Source organism: Gymnoscopelus microlampas (assembly GCF_963454915.1).
Source record: "Gymnoscopelus microlampas genome assembly, chromosome: 20".
In the NCBI taxonomy this organism is placed as follows: domain Eukaryota; kingdom Metazoa; phylum Chordata; class Actinopteri; order Myctophiformes; family Myctophidae; genus Gymnoscopelus; species Gymnoscopelus microlampas.
This window is the reverse complement of record NC_139957.1, coordinates 13,370,099-13,387,608: the sequence shown is the minus strand read 5'-3', so window position 1 is coordinate 13,387,608 and position 17,510 is coordinate 13,370,099. Positions and strand designations below refer to the sequence as shown.

At 39.3% G+C, this 17,510-nt stretch overlaps 1 protein-coding gene across 2 annotated transcripts; it reads right to left on the bottom strand.

The window, feature by feature from the left end:
* Positions 1 to 1,530: 1,530 nt before the first annotated feature.
* Positions 1,531 to 15,724, bottom strand: eif5 (eukaryotic translation initiation factor 5). 2 transcript variants are annotated; one of them, XM_084044850.1, is made up of 12 exons: positions 15,626 to 15,724; positions 14,570 to 14,799; positions 11,449 to 11,731; positions 9,613 to 9,694; positions 8,022 to 8,194; positions 7,642 to 7,753; positions 6,408 to 6,535; positions 5,310 to 5,471; positions 4,800 to 4,961; positions 4,019 to 4,183; positions 3,082 to 3,222; positions 1,531 to 1,966 (listed from the first exon to the last, which is right to left on the bottom strand). In XM_084044850.1, the coding sequence occupies exons 3-12, from the start codon at positions 11,518 to 11,520 to the stop codon at positions 1,868 to 1,870; spliced, it is 1,296 nt and encodes a 431-aa protein (XP_083900976.1). In that variant the 5' UTR covers positions 11,521 to 11,731; positions 14,570 to 14,799; positions 15,626 to 15,724; the 3' UTR covers positions 1,531 to 1,867. The 2 variants fall into 2 exon arrangements, with proteins under 2 accessions (XP_083900976.1, XP_083900977.1); XM_084044851.1 differs by lacking the exon at positions 15,626 to 15,724 and adding an exon at positions 15,338 to 15,603.
* Positions 15,725 to 17,510: the final 1,786 nt, after the last annotated feature.

Genomic DNA, 17,510 nt, shown 5'->3' with positions numbered 1-17,510 from the left:
TGCAAATTATTTTTATTATTATTATCAGGAGAGACAATACATTTATGCATAGCAGTGCATCATACTTCACAATACAATATTTATATACAATTGTTCACATTGTCTCCCTAGTGAGGCATTATACCTGTCTTAAACAGTGGTGGAAAAAGTACTATTTGTTTTACTTAAGTAAAAAAATAAATAAAGTAAAAGTATCAATACTGCAATGTAGAAATACTCTGTTACAAGTAAATTCCTGAATTCAAAATGAGTAAAAGTAGAAAAGTATTGGTAAAATGTTTTACTTAAAGTACTAAAAGTAGAAAGTACTCATTATGCAGATTGCAGAATGTCACGTTTCATTAGTTTTCAAATGTATACAAATCTTTTGAAAATAGCAGATATACAAGCTCACAATGCATCATATCGCTATGCATTGGGAACTTGTAGATCGGCTATTTTCAAATGGCCGAAATTGGCTGAAGTGGTTAATGTACGTTTTGTAATAATAAGTCGACAAAGTAACTAGTAACTTAAGTTTTCAAATGATTGTAGTGGAGTAAAAGTACAATATTTGGATCCGAGATGTAGTAGAGTAGAATTAATTTTATTGACATACTTTTAGTAAAAGTACCTAAAAAAAGATATTAGCTAGATTATTGTTTAAAAGACATTAGCAATACGCCTGTCATAATTGTAGGCTAATATAACTAAATAATGTTATCCACTGTTAACTGGATGGTCAATATGTTGTTTGCCCACCTGTAAGGTAGGCTATATTCAAGAAATACTCATGTAATCTGATCAGACTATAATTATAACTTTAAAATAACTTAGTCACATTTATGGGAGGAAGATCAGATAATACACATGTAGCCTACTTTGATGTCAGATCTATGGTTACATTTATTTCAAACGATGTTAACCATTGTAAAAGTATGTTGAACAGGGAAATCGTTATTTTAGGAAGTTCTGCCTTGGGACTTTTTCTCAAGGCAAAAGAGTCCCCTCTGCTTGCAGACAGCTGAACAGATCGCTGGAGGAAGTGAGGAAACGGTCTGACCTCAACACTCATTGGAGCACAATGCAGAGTACAGACTGACTGGTATCATTTTGGAGACGGTCGGAAACATTCACTGCAGACTTAATGGCTTTATTTGAAAGCTCATATCTGTGTAACGAATAAAATATAAATACGCCCCGCACCAAGGAAGTAAACAAAATACACCACTTTTTAGTGGGGAACATCTCATTTAAGATTAGATACTCAGATTATGTCACGATCGGAAAACCTTTATGAAGAACTTTATGGCTTCACATATTGTCAACCTCCTGCTAGGGTGTTTCAGTCACCACATTTTTTATGTCCAAATTTGGTAAATCCAGAAAATACAAAATATATTTTTTTATACTAGTTTGATTAAGACTGAACCACTACAAAGTCCAGGCTTTTAGATAAAGCCCCACTTCCAGGCATAATCTGCCCCAGAATAGTTTATTAGTAATTATTGGCCAAAAAACTTACTGAATACCTATTACACAACATTTAAATTAGGTGGATAGCAAAACATTCTTTATTGACTGGAAAATCCATACAGAAACAAAATAAATGTGCAGTCAAATGAACCCACCCCCCACCCCAAAACACCTTGATTAAAATCCCCAAAAGCTTTTTAATTTTTTTTTATCGTCTCGAGTACATCATGTGCAGCAAGTGAAGCACTATGTTTATTCATGCCACAAAGCAGAGACAGGGCTGTTGGATGAGGATGGAGAGAGGGAAGGTTACTAAGGGGACAGGGGGCAGGAAAAAGGCCAGCCACTTAGGTAAAGATTTGAGTCAAAGCCACAATGCAAGAAAAGTATCTCTTCCAAGTCTCTCGTCTTTTTAAATTGCATCAATATCGATGTCTTCCTCTTCTTTCTCAGGTTTGTCTGGCTTCACAGTCTCAACCTTCAGCTCTCGGGCAGAGGATGAATACACCACCTGGGGACAGAAATCAGATGAAAATCCACCATACAGAGAATATTCAATATTCACACTTGCAGTGTTAATTTTGTGAGATTAATTCGTATAAATTTAAACTGCCGTTTGTGTCATGAGTGCATCCACACAGATTAACCTTTTTGACCATGCAGTGACAAACACTACTATTGCTTATGATGGCTTATTTATACTTGCACACCGAAAACAGAAGATCTACAAGCTCACAGTACGTCGCGCTGCGACTCTAGTCACTGTCCAAGCTTAAAATTACTGTCAAGTGAGCATTGTCACTTGTCTTCTGAAACAATGTTGAATGGAGAGCTAAACACATCGGCCTAACTTGCAGCTTAATGCAGGACATTAGTTAACTATTTCAGGGCATGAATCGGGTTATTTGGCTTAGGGCTGCACATGTCAAAACATTTTTTCTGAGAAATTATTCTACAGATTATATGTGATTAATTGAATAATCAATAAACTCTTTTTAAAAGTTAAATCTGTTATGGTTACAAATGCATCAACAAATGAACAAAAAAAATACTATGTTTTTTACAACTGATTAAATCGATTAGTCTGATTAACCACTTAAGCCCCATTTTATTATTTTTCATAATCTATTAAATCAATTAGTTTGATTAACTTTTGCACCCCTGATGTGCATATCCCATAACATTATGGATTGCTGTGGTGCAACACCTACCAAAGAACCAGCTACAATTGAATACACCCATGGTTATGTGTGCAAAACCAGCCTTGACCAGAGTACAAATGGGACATTGTCCAGAATTTTACAACCCACAGTGAGGCCAGTTGCTGCTACGAGTTTTTAGTTTGATAAGGCATTGGCAAAAATGCCGAAATTATGCCTAGAAATGAAATGTTCAAATTACATAAAATCTGTGACTACCCTACAGACATTATAACTCCATGACTTTTAACAGAAAAACAATACAGTACTTTAACAAAACGGTTTAAATATTTAGCACATTTTTGTGCTACATATTGCACTAATTGAGCTAACTGAGATGACTGCCATTCATAGTGTGTAGGGTGTGTATATTAGCGTGTGTAGGTCTGGCTTGCTGGTTTCAACTGTAAAGACATTACAAAATTACCTCAACGTTCTCATCATCTTCATCTTCCTCTTCTTCGCTTCCCCCGCTCTCCACCTCTGCCTCCTTCAGCCATTTGACGAACGGGGCAGCCTTGGAATGGATCTCTTTGGCAAGTTCCTTAGAGATGTACTTCTTAGAAACCTGGTGGAGGAAAGCACAGGAAGTCAGACTTTATACAGTCTAGAAACCGGCTTAAATGTTTACAATAGAAAGAATTAAGTGGAGGCAGTGGAAAGACTGTAAGCACACCCCCACAGTTGGGCTTAATTCACTTGTCAGCTTGATGAAATTCTAAAATGATTTATTTATTGGCCAATTAAAGTGAATTCTTCAAACATTATAGCACCTTTTGGCATTGACATCCATCAATTATCAGTATAAATGTAGTAATAATCCAGACCTACATTGCATATTTCTGTAAATGGACTGGTAGCCATTTATTTAAGAAGATATATAAAAACAATTATAGGGGTCACAATATGACAGTCTCATTATTATCTCCGTAGTTTACCTGAATAACTGACTTAACTTGGCTGAACCACACTGTGCTGTTAAGCACCGTTTATTTCAATCGGCTCGTAGTGCAGTCATTTGAGTGAAAATAAACGATTATACTGTGGTTTCCACAAGACTAAATTAAATGTCTTATACCTAGCAAGTTTCAAGTCAGTGTTTTTCTTACACATTTTCAATATGCATGGCAGTGAATTAGTGACTAAGGACAAAATGTAAGCATATGAGCAATCTAAAAAATAAAGCCATTTACCGAAAAATGACGGACATTTATACGATATGAGGCCAAAGTTTTCAATAGACAATGATACAGTATGTAACAATGCTGTAATGGTCCTTTAAAACACCCACTCTCCTGTAGACACAAATTAACCGCCTTCTCACACACACACACACACACACACACACACACAACTCCAGCTACCTTCTCTGCCCAGGCGAAGATAACGTCTTCTTCCAGCAGGTCTGCGTCGTACAGGTCTTTGAGGATGATGGGAACGCGTGGCAGTAGCTGAGCCTGGTACAGCTTCACCAGGCATTCAAACCCTCCCAGCAGATACTTCTGAGCCTTCTTGTTGTTGTGACAGAACTGTGGGTAACATATGAAACCAGTTTTATTGGACCAGTACAGTACATTTTCACAGACAGCTTCAAAGCGAGCAATATGACTTAAGTATCATCACCATATTTTCATGTTTTAGTGTTTATTAGTCATTGAAATCAGATCTGTTCTTTCATCTTTAACACAGGTAAAAAAAAACAAGAAACTGATTTATTTATTAATTTCCCTTAAACTGTGGAAAGAGACAATAGGAAGACAATATCAGCAGTGAATATCAGCAGTTCAGTGAATATCAAACCAAATCTACATTTGGCCGAATCTAGTCAGATCTAATGTGGCACACAAGTAAAAATAATTTGCTATTCATAGAGCTTTTCTTTTTACACAGATTACAGTAACACATAAGTCAAGACATTAAAAAGAACACTAACACATAAGTCAAGACATTTAAACTACTGTTACTTGGCAAATTTGACATATTGTAGCGCTTAAGGGTCACTTCCTCTCGGCCCAGAATACTGCTGGTTTCAAATTTAGACCTAGGACACCAGCTGAATACAATTCACTACAAAGCGCGAGCAGTTGTCTGGGATTCCAGAGCTGCAGCCAAGCACTACCTCACCTCAGGGTAGCACAAACTTACTCGCAGGAAGTGGCGCGTGTACTTCTTGATCTGGTCTCTGATGTTCTCGTTGAAGAGCAGCTCGCTGAGGATGAGAGGTCCCATGGCCTTCACGTCCAGACGCTCTGCCTCAGCCAAGATCTCCTTATCAGCAGCATCTATGGTTCCACTCTCCTTCTTTTGCTAAAGACACCAGAATGCATTTAATTTATCTTATAACAGTGAACATTATAGCAGCATGAACATGTGGGCTGTTTGCAGGCTGTTTGGTGATTTATATTTTGACAAGTGGAAAGACTAAACAAAAATAATTAAGCCAACTACAGCAACTACTAATAGCTAGATTAGATTACTTGCATTTGTGACTAGCATTTGTGAGCTAATGCGATTAGCTGACTAGCATTTGTGAGTATAAAATAAAGCTTTTGTTCTAAAAGCAATCCACACTATTCCAAAAATCATTTAGATATTGCAGATATGTAGTACTCAGTACAAACAAGTTAAATAACAATGTATTATGACCATTCATACTTTGACAAAGTTGTAGAACAAGTTAACCCTCTCCTCAAGGGGTTTCTCCAGATCCTCACTGAGGGTGAGGACCTTGGCGTGGTCACTGATTTCCTCCATCCGTCGTCTCTGTGCCTCCTCTGTTGTCTCCTCCACCCAGTCTTCATCGTCGTCATCGCCATCCTAAAAGGTCACACACACACATATATACGCAGGTCAGATAGAAGGGCAGGTGTCAAGACAAACACTAAATGCAGTATGCTTGCCTGTCAATTTGATCATTTATTTTAGATCATAAGGCCCGGTAGTGTTTCCTTAAACGATTGCCTGCACAAATGTCACTTTTTCTTGTGCCGTTATTCATTTGATCTATACATGTATACAAATGAAACATAGCAAGAGTAAAGGTCACAGTAACATAGAAGCAAGTATGCACAACAGTGCTTTTTTATCAGGATTATGTTTTCTTACCAAGTTCAAGACAATTCTACATTTGGAAGCGCTGTAAACATAAACTTATGGACTGACCTTTCAACATCAGCAAAAAGTATTTTTAAACTACGTAGGAAGACTGAAGATTATGCATCTGTATTAGAAATCAATGGGGTCTGTGTCTCTAAATAGCAGGATTTCTATATTCAGGAAGAGTGACTTCTTTAAGAAAGGCCAATTGATGGAATGACTTCAGTGACCTTTCGGTTTGCCGTGTGTATATATATATATATATATATATATCATTAACTGTAATAAATAATGCAAGCTACAAATGCCACAGCTAACAGACTAAAATGGAGCAAGATAAGACACGATTTTTAATAGTTTTTTATATATATATATATATATATATATATATATATATATATATATATATATATATATATATATGCAATTATTTACGATTCTGTCCCTATCGGTACATAACTCGGATGGCACTGAGTTGACTGAAGGTGACTTCGCAACGCTCGGCAACTCACTCGAGCTCACTCGTGGCGCAAGTCACCTTCAGGCAGTGCACCTCCCGACGGTGAAACCGAGTGCACCTTTTTCAATCTGACTGGTTGACACGCATACACACACATATATATTCCTTCAACACACGTGTGGAGAGAGGTTACACACCACAGCATCCGGGGCATCAATGTCATTGTCTGCGCTACCAGAACCGTTCTCTTTGTCCTTCTTGCGGTTCTTCTTGTCTTTCTCCTTCTTGACAGGAGCTGCTGTTCCATATCCACTGTCAACTTTCTCTGTGGTGAAGAACAGCAGGCGAGTCAATAAAGTCACATTTCTCATACAGGGCATGGAAACCTTAACTGATTTAGAAGCAGCCCCACATGCTGGTTGTAGACCACTACCAGGATTATGGGTCCAAGTCCCAATCTAGTGCAATGGATGGAGCATGGAACTAACTGCCAGGATCTTGGAAAACATCTGAGGCAACATGCCTCAGTAGGAATGGAAGCCTTTTGCTCTGGTAGAATTAACATTATGTTGTCCCTACTAACTACCCTTCTTCATCAGACACCTCATGAGATCTTGTAGCGTCACACAAACATTATCTGTCATATGGTTCATTAACTGGTGCGCATAATGGTGTACAATGTTATAGTTTTAGGAATTTAAGCTTCTTCTCAGTCACTAAGAAACTACAGAAATTCTACGGATTTGTCATGCAAAGCTAGAAGCGTTCATGCCAAGTTTGTATTTGAGTGCTTCAGGTAAAGCAGTTTAGCTACATTCTTGGTATGAAAGGTGCTATTAAAATATATATCTCTGCTGTCTGGCAGAAACCAGCACAGTCCAAAATGTTCATTTTTTAGGAAATGAAAAAAAGTGGAGTTAGGAGGTTTTGTTCATCGTTAAGACCAGCTGAATGGACCGCCAAGCTCACAATGAGGTTGGCGGTCAAAAGGGGTGGAGCGGGGCGTCCGCTGGCCTAGCAGTCCAGGCGCATACCACATAAGCTGGTAATCCAGCATGACAGCGTGTCGCGGGTTCGACTCCCGTTCACGACGACCTTTGCTGTATGTCTCCCCCCCATTTCCTGTCAGCCTACTGTCCTGTCCAAATAAAGGCATAAAAGCCCCAAAGGATATCTTTTTTTAAAAAAGGGGGGGGGGGGGATTGAGCCTGGATTCAGCAAAACCAGCTAACTCCGGTGGACTTTAGATCCAAATGAGTTAGCTGGTTTTGTCAGAAGCGCTTTTTAATGCTTTTCATAGGTTCAATATTTGATTTACAAACACAGACGTAAAGGGTGTTCAATGGCCCTGATTTATGGGAAAAAATGCAAAGGTGTCAAAATGGAGTTAGCTGGTTTCTGCCGGACAGCAACGAAAGCCAAAGGTCTCACCTGGTGGGTTTTTGAGGATGAAGGTGCAGAGTTTGTGTCTGGTGTCAAGCATGCCACGGTATCCACAGGCCTTACAGGAGTTGCCAATGGTTTGTTTCTTGGGATTGACATGCTGAGAATTGCAAGATGGACAAATCAATACTAATTTACCCCAAATTATACTATAACAATATTTCTATATGGCACTATGTTCAGATACATGCAGTACATGCCATTTTCAAAGATCCTATATGATGTACATTTGGTGTGCATTAACAAATGTACATCAGCCACTATGGCTAGTAACTTGATGTGGAGCTCATTACAGTACAATGCTCAGATGTTTAACTTTGATCCTTATAAACCAGTTCATCCAATCTCTATGCTTCTCAAACATTTACCAGGTCAGTTTCAGGGTTGTCACACTCGGGACACAGCACAAATTTTCTGATGAACCCATCAAGCATGTCCTGTAACTTATTGGCCTCGTGGGAGCCGTTGACAATGTAGCGGTCGTTCTTCGCATCAAACTGGGTCTGAGCACCGAGTTCACAACCAAAAAACTTGGTTGGGTCTGCCGGAGGGAGAGAAAAAAAGACAAGACAAATACATTCATTATGCATTTTCTTCATCTCACAGAATGCCCTGGTGGCTCAGCCTGTTGAAGTGCCTAGTTAAATCTTTAGTTTATACCGTCCTAATATAATTCCTAATAGGCACTAGCCTACACAGAGCCACAGGTATAGTACAGTGTACGATGTTACAGGTAAGTAACACTTCTGGTTGGGACTCAATCCCACCACAGCCTTCTCTATTTAACCTCCCATGTTTTAATATAAACACCAAGAACTATGAACAACCCACTCTCGGACGTTGTTGGGGTGTGCATTCCCAGGTATGGACTAGTATTTTTAGAATTACAAATAGTTATCAAAATAGTGAACCCAATAATGATTGTGTAATGTGTATCGTATTGTGAGCCGAGTTAATTGTCACACCCTGCTAACTGTATGTCATGAGGATATGGTCAAGATGTGATGTTTCCACTATATATGGACACACCCTAATCTGAATCTCCTCCACAATCTTCATCCTTATCTTCGAATGCTACAGAGTATTTAATTCCATCGTGTAAAATCTGAGTGGAAGCTGTCATCTGCTCTTCAGACTATTCAACCAATCACAGTGTTCATGGAAATGCCTTTTAAAATATCTTTAAACTGTATTGGTGAATGTTTTTAATAGCAGTTATTTAAGCGACTGCACAGGTAAAATGTAAGTGGGGCGGGATATCCGCTCTCATTTCAACACATTTTCAGAGCTTCCACAAGACTGTTAGGCGGAAGCTTTTGAAAATTATGGGAGGCAACACATCTGTCTCAAGAGACTAGACACACCCCATCTGGGTGAGTCAACAAATAGCATATCATTGCTGTAGATAGCCAGTAGATGGAGTTTCAGGACCCTACAGCAGGGTTTCCAACACTAGTCGGCGCTGACCCCTGGTATAGTGGTTTTCTATCCTACCATTACGTTCACTGACAAAGACGTCATGTTAATTGAAGTTTCTGTTATTCTTATTCAGGGACTAGTTAAAACCTGAGATTCCAGGTGAAGCAGAAAAATGTGTTCATAAAGCTCCGTTAATGAAACTACTTTGTTTTTATCCTGTGACACTGTCCTTTTGTTCAATCATTACATCACTTTGTGAACAATGAACACAAAAAGCTGTATTGTGGTTGTATACACTACAGGGAGCGAGGCCAAATGGACAGGAGAATGACAGATGAAAAGGTCAAATTAGCTGATGTAGTTAAACAGTGTTGTGGATGCAAGCTTAAGTTAAACAGCTTCTCTTATCCATTTGCCTTTTTTTAATATACCGTATAGCAATATCGTGAGGCACTGTGGGTTAGATCTAGAAAGTGTAATACATATTAAGTGCATTATTATTTTAACCCCAAATAAATGTGTCAGCCAGGTTTTACTCACATGTTGGAGGCCTGTTCAATGCCTTTGCAACATCAACCATGTTGACAATGACCGTCTTGATTCCATTCCCTTTGCCTTCAACCTTAACAGGAGAACAAAGAAGTCTTAGTATACTGCATTGGCTTACAAGTAACAAATTATGCTCATTCTCAATTCATTAATTCCTCAAATATGATGCAAATTGTATATATCAGAGATGCTCGTAGGCCTGCGTCCTGCGTCGCTGACGCACCATATTGCGAAAGGACGCATTCATGACAACTCTAGTGCGTCCATGGGACGCAGCTCCGATTAGCTCCGATAATATATAATATTTGTCAGCTGTGATCTACATGGACTCTCTCGGTTAGGCACCGTTGGTGGAGAAGTATAACTCTCCGGTTAGACACCGTTGTACTGGAGAAGTATAACTCGGTTAAACGGCGTTGTGTGGCAGAAGCAGCAGCACAGCCCCTCGCTGTTAGTCTACGCTACACACACAGAGAGAGAGAGAGAGAGAGAGACGGCATGAGGACCTGCTCTTAAACGTGTTAAAACGTCTTGGATAGACCACTGTCTGGAATAATAACTGATCATCATACATACAGGTCTACTACTAATCTTTGTTGCTGTTGTCATCTTAAATTGACCAGCCAAAGTAATATCTCCGATTTTGTTCTCCCACTTGCTTGGAGATCAGAGTGAGTGGTGGATTAACGCATGTTGCCAATCAGCTGTGTAACATTAGCAGGTTAACGATGGCTCGTTGATCCTATGCATTTGACCCTGATTTGACCACAAAGGCAAACAAAAGCACTAATTAATGGCAGCTGTAAGTAACCGGTTGTCTATCGTCTGTGTCTTGTGTATGTTTAATAGGCAACTGGATGTTTTCTGTAGCTTAGAGATATCATAACAATTAATTCCCTGAAGAGGGTAGACCCTCTCCCTCATGCTAAACTTAAAGTGACTTATAAGGTTCCACTTCTCCTCAAAAAGACAACTTTATTTTCCTTTCTCAATGACAAGCCTAATAGTATTATTGCATGTTGACTATGTGCAATAACTGCAAGCCAATGTTCATAGGCATTGTCAGTATTTGTCTTCATTATTTCTTGAATTCCTATTTCTTTATTTGCCAATACTTCCACTGTAAGCCAGTGTTTTCAGTCTACACAATAAATAGTAAAAACACATTCTACATTCATAAATAATACAAAATAAAATAATAATAATGATTAAAAGGTTCTATGATTAAATGTATTCTATTGGTCAAAGGTATGTTAAATCCACCTGTTGCCCACTACTAGTATTTCTTACCATAAGGTGTGCTAATACTACAGAATCATATACATTTGAAAAAATATATTTATGATTTTTTAATATATGTATATATATCGGTATCGGTCTTGAAAAGCAGGAACGGGTCGCACTGATCTAGATCTGCTATTTTCACAATATGTATCTGTGGAACTGAATCAAACTAAATTAAGTGCCTCAACTCCTAATTCCTCAGGGTGGGGGGTCCCCAGTTAAAATATGATAATTTTGGGGGGTCGCTGCCTGAAAAGGTTGAGATCCACTGCATCAGGATATAATGTACACAGTCACACACGCATAGAAGATATGGAGATTGGAGATCAAAGAAAACGATAGGGGGGGGGACGTGTAATTGGGGACCCATAAAATGTCCCTGGGACCCATCTAAAAGACCACCCTTGCATCCCAGGACCCATTACATTGAAAACCTAGCAACATCACTGATATATTGATGTGTAGTTATAGAGACAGACTTATCTCACACAATTTTCAAATGCACTGTTTGAGCTTGCAGCTTAGCAGAAATTACTTGGGTACCTTGGCAATCAAACGGGGCATCTTGTAGCGGTAGAACTGGTCCAACACGCTGCGGTTGACGTTGACAGACATGTTGGCTGGATGTTATGAGCACTATCAGTAAGATAAACAGATCTTGAATGGCGATTTTTGGGGATCTTCTGTCTGGAAAAGAGGGGATGACATAAACGACTGCAAGCGTGCTCGGTCTCTGACATGAAAAATGTCGTGCCGCTGTGGCCGCAAGCTCCTCGCTTGAAGGCTAGGTTTCCACCACACAGGTTCCAACGGCTGCGCAACAGCTCTGCAAGACAAGAGGGAGGAGATAAGTGGACACTCGTTAGCATAGCAAGCCGTGACTAGTTATCAATAGCATTAAAAAAAAAACACTTCTGAACACAATTGGCTACCTTGTATTTATCAGTACATACTGTGCTTATTGCGCCATTTTGCATGAGCACCTACAGTATGTAAAAACCTATGTTTTGAACTTGAGGATGAGGGAGTTTTTCAAAGATGTTTTATCAAATAGACACCTCAGTGAAGTCTATATCAAATCCACACACTGATACCAACAGTAGCCCACAAAACCTGCCTAGCCTTACATTTTAGATATTTTTTTTTATTACTCATATTAGGATGTACTCACTTGTTAGTTATCGTCAATTAGTATTAGTTACACCATCTCCACAGGCTGGACAGCCAGGAGGTGGAGATCATGTTTTCATCGGTTTGTGTGTGAGCAGCTAATCTCAGGAACCACTGGACACATCAGTTAATCTTTTCATGCAAACTGCCAGCAGGACCAGGAAGAAACTCCACTCCAAATTGGCCTCGGGTGGCCACATTGTATGGCCTATGGCCTAGAACTCTTTTAATTGTAGACCGTACAACAATTACATGGCAAACTTCCCATGTAGGCCACGCCCATCTGTCAGATTTTCTTCAAAACACTGTCCCGAATCCTACACATTTTGTCCAAAACTCACAAATCGTTACACATTATCTCTGGAGTCAAGGGTTATTGGGGGTGTGGTTACCTGCCGGTAAACTGACTTTACCACGGTTCCGAAAAATCCTTACTGCCCTAGGCCTAGAGCCAAACCTGAGTTCCTGTTTAACACGTAAAAGGAGATTGCATTCCCAGAGGCAAACATTCGCTTTTTTTTTTACCACATGGGTTCCTAGATTGCTCCATCAGACCTAATACCTACGTCCACAGCCCACGTTATGTAATACAAGTCTAGCTCGGCACGACATCACCCGTTCTCAATGCCCCGAGGTATAAAATACAAATAAAAAGTGGAAACTCCGGACCCCATTAATACATACATCTGAGGCTACCCCTAGTCAATATTTTTGACATGAGTAAATAAAATTTAAATTTGACATTTACAAAATGGTAAGAGTACCAGTTTCAGGGGGTCACCATCTAAATTTGTGAATATAGCATCAAAATCAGTTTAGCAATTTTGTCCCTATACACATTGGCCATTTGAAAATAGGCAATACATGCCTACAACACATGATCATGATGCGTTGATGCCATTTTCAAAAGATTTTTATTTTTTAAATATTTTCAAATAGTGCACAAATCTTGTATGGGGGCCCTCTGATACAAGATTTTCAGATGGGGGTCCGGAGACAAATGCATATTCATTTGGGGGTCTTTGACATTAAAGGATTTGAGTACGACTGGTCTACTGTATGCCAGTATGTGTCATTAGGTTCAGTGATCCATCTCTGTACCAATGTAGTTGAAACAAATTCCTGTTTAGTAGGCTTGGGAACCAACGGTTCCCGAGCCATATGGCTCATAGTTCAGGAGCCTATCTCCCGTTTCTGTAGCATGAGAGCTTGATGTACAGACCATGCCTGGACATGACGCTATGGAGCAGGGACGTATCCTCAATCCAACCTTTGATGCAGAGTGCCAAGCAAAGAGGCATTGGGTACCATTTTATAGACTTTGGTATGACTCGGCTGGGGATTGAACCCCAACCTCCAAGTCTCAGAGTGGACAAACTAACCACAAAGTCACTGAGCTGGTTAGATAAATGAATTCAGATTGTTAACCAGATTCTAAACCATTATCTATAAAATGATCAGACAATAATAGCATCTGTGTGGGATGTTCTATAGCGGTACATTCAACAAATGTCCACAATAAACTGTCAAGTAAAAAGGAAAGAAACGTCAGCAGTGTGTCCTCAAAGGCCCCCTGCATTTTAGGAATTTGTCAGACACCATTATCCAGTAATGGGCAACTATCCAGAGCAACCTAGGAGAGGAACAATGCAGTAAGCCTACATTCCAGGATCTACCAAATTAAAACCAGCCAAAATTCAAGACTGCATGGATAAACGGTTGAGTGCCTTGGGAACATAACGTAACAAAATATCCCTGATACCTAGAATGATCATGTGATGTTGAAGTGCTAAGTAAAGAAAATAGAGCAGTCATCTATTTAAATTGGCTTTGTGAGAGCCCTTTATTTAAAATGAAGGCCTCTGGGTTTAGTGAAATAAAGGCTGCTACTGTTAATAGGTCACAAACAGGGGCCTAGTTGCTGCCAAAGCATTTTCTCCCTTTTGCTCCCCTCTCCCCACTGAGTGTCGGCTAACATTGCACAATGTTGAGTTCTAGCTCATGGGGTATTTCGCAGCCATGGTAATAATTAAATTCACCCTGACAAAATGACTCACTACCAACTGCTTTCTCAATGACACTGTGGTAGCTGGTCAAAAGCTGCTATGGAGGGGGCGGAGATTGTGTTATCTATTTCCAGAAAAGAGTTGCGCATAATTTACCTTTACGAGTATGTCGCATGCCAAAAATAGCCGATCTACAAGCTCAAAACTTTGTGGATCTGCCATTTTCGGTGAGCGACGCAGTGGTACGACCAAGTCTAGATCAGGCTGCTACTTGGTGCATAGTGCGTCACCATATCTGGGTTGTACAGTCACCGCACACGAGTGATCGAGCTGGGAGACGCCATTTTGATTCCACTTGCTCAAACACGGCATATTTGTACGACACATTGAACGTAAATTCATTATGTTTTGCTGTAAAATACCCCACCCATAATCTTAACACAATCCGAGACAGTAAATGATCATGCATCAATTCACATAACACTTACCGTTTTCACAAAACAAAGACATAAACACAACGCTGATCGTCCCAAGAGGCGCAGTGAAGGGTTGTCTTGTCGCTTGGTGGTTTTTAGGTATGATATCGATTTAAACAAGCAAAGGTGCTTTATTTGCTTCAAAGAGACGCACAGTTGTTCAGCGAAAATGTCCCAACAATGGATGCGATGTCGTCTCAAAGAAACAGGAATATCTGGAACGTCCTCGGGGTTTGGAAAACCTTGTGGGAGAAAATGATTGTTATCCAGCAGGTTGTTGCTACATCATTGTAATCAGGTGTGTCAGTTGTTCACGGCCTTTCATTCCCCTTGACAAAATGACGTACTTTCAGCCGAATAAAGTGACGCATCGTTGTTTTTACCCCCTAAGTTACGTCATTGTTTTATCGAGCGTAAAGGGTCGTGTGACGAGGTGTTAAATGAACCGTCGATTGATAAATTAATACATTGAAACAAATCTCCTCGGCGTTTTCGGTGACGAGCTAATTTTGGAAATAACAGATGTACAAACTCGCAGCGCGTCACGTACATCTGCTATTTACTAAATTTAGTAATGAACGTTGAAGGTATCGTCAACCAACCATTACCTGGATCAAATCACACGTGTTTCACAGTGATAGACGGACATAACGACAATTCAACTAACGGCTATTAGCTACTTTAACGTTACCAAATAACGACAAAAAGTCACAATAGAGCCACAATATTATTGTTTATATAATATAAGTTTTAAGTGGAAAAGTAGGTTTTTTTTCTCACTGAGCTCCAGGATTTAGACGGAGCCTGAACACACAGATGCTTCAGGAAGAAGCCCGGTGACGACGTGCCATTACGGTCCCGTTAGCTCACACAGGCTAACGTTAGCCGGCAGCATCGACGACGTCGACGTTGCTGGTTATCCAAGATATTGCCCAAAAAGTCACGTATAATTGAAATCAGCTGGCTCAACTTGTTATCTTTTATGACATGATAAAACGGCTAGTTAACCTACTTAGTGAGATAAAAAAAAATGAGACGAGTATAGAAGAAGCGCGTCTCTGTGCTTACCTCTCGAATGTTCTGCGGGATACCGTGCCTGCTGCGTAGATGTTACTGACCAGCGACCACCGTCATGTCGGCGCTAACTCAGACACGACTTCCGACTGATGCACTTTCAAAATAATAGTTGTAATATGACAAACTATGTTCCTGCATTTTTTTATTCGTTTTTTGGGGTTAAAAACCACTGGTGGAAAAAGTTACTCCACAATACTTTTTGCTTAAGTAAAAGTATCAATACTTCAATATAGAAATACTCTGTTACAAAGTAAAAGTCTCGTTTCACAAGTTTTCAAATGTTTAAAAAATATATTAAAACATTTTGAAAATAGCAGATTTACATGCTCAATGCGTCGCAATAGGGAGCAGTACTTGGGTTAATGTACTTACACCACTGGTTCCTGCATTTTTTTTAAATTAGTTTTTGGGGTTAAAAAGAAAAACAATGTTTTTCCTAAATTATTTTCAGAGCATGATCTATAATATTGTATTAATGCTAGCAGGTGAGTGAACGTAACATGTCATGGGAAAGACACATAGTCCGGTGGATTGGTAGTTTGGTACGAAATTTTAGGTGAATCGTTCACTTTTTCATAAAAGCGTGAAACTTGGTACACTTACAGTTTGGGGCCCTGAACATTTTCAGAAATGGAGCCATCGCAAAAACGCCCCCTGGTGGCCATGGCGGCCATTTTACTTTCCGCCATTACCAAATAATGTATTTTGCATCATATCGCCTAAACAAAACATGATAATACAGAATAGGTGTACATCTATGTTTTGATGGTACAGTGATACCATTTAAAACAGAGGTTTTCAAACTGTGGGATCTGTTTGTTGTTGTTTTTTTTCAACAATATGTTTATTTATTTTTCTTTTTTTCACAAAGTATTTCAACATTCAATTACAAATACAATAAAAAGACAAAAGACATTTACAATAAACCATACAAAACAATCAATGAGAAAAAACAAAAGAAAAACATACAATACAATGGCATCAGCACTACTCCTCTCCAGATTCCTCCATTAAATGTGGCAGATTATTGTTTTCCATATACCGTATAAAACAACCCCACACCTCTAGAAACATTTCTTGTTTGTCCTTAAGTATATACGTGATTTTTTCTAGAGGTAGGCATAAAGACAGTTCTCTGAACCATTGTGCAATGCTTGGTCTATATCCGGCTTCTTCCAGGTCAGTGCAATTACTCTTTTTGCTTGTAAAAGACAAATATTTATGATAATTTCTCATTGCACTTTATTCTGTGTCAAACTGGATAGAGGCCTAGCAGAAAGAACTTAGGTTCTGGTACAATATTAATTAAAAGTATCCTTTGTATTTCCTGTCCAATCTCCCTCCAAAAGTCCACCAATCTTGGGCATGACCATAAACAATGGAACAGTGTGCCTCTATCTTCCCCACATCTGGTGCATGAGTCAGGAATATTGTTATTAAACTTATTAAGCTTCACAGGTGTGATGTACACTCTCATAAGCCAATTGTATTGAAGGAGTTTTAGGCGTGTATTTCCAGTCTGAGACTGAGCCAATTTACATGCTGTACTCCACTGCTCCACTGTTAGGTCCTCCTGTTAATCCTCTCTCCAGGCATTGAGCCTATATGCTCAGAGGATTCCGGAGAAAATGACAGTAACAGGTCATAAAATTCTGATATTTATTCCCCTTCCGAATGGATTTTTAACCAAAACTCTCTCCAACACAGATAAGAGAGGGGCCAGCATGGAGTGATCCTGGATAGCTCTAATAAAGTTCCTTAGTTGCAGATATTTGAAAAAGTGAATACGAGGGATATGTGGGATCTGTTTTTATTTTGTTTTTGAAAAGCATACAATTATTATAATGGTTCTGGCAACAGATATAGGCTATATACT

Coding starts and splice junctions, on each gene's coding strand:
- eif5 (XM_084044850.1), bottom strand. CDS start 11,520: ATGTCTGTCAACGTCAACCGCAGCGTGTTGGACCAGTTCTACCGCTAC. Junction 4,184..4,799: donor ACACGCGCCACTTCCTGCGA/GTAAGTTTGTGC, acceptor TGTTACCCACAG/TTCTGTCACAACAACAAGAA. Junction 1,967..3,081: donor AAGATGATGAGAACGTTGAG/GTAATTTTGTAA, acceptor TTCTGTCCCCAG/GTGGTGTATTCATCCTCTGC.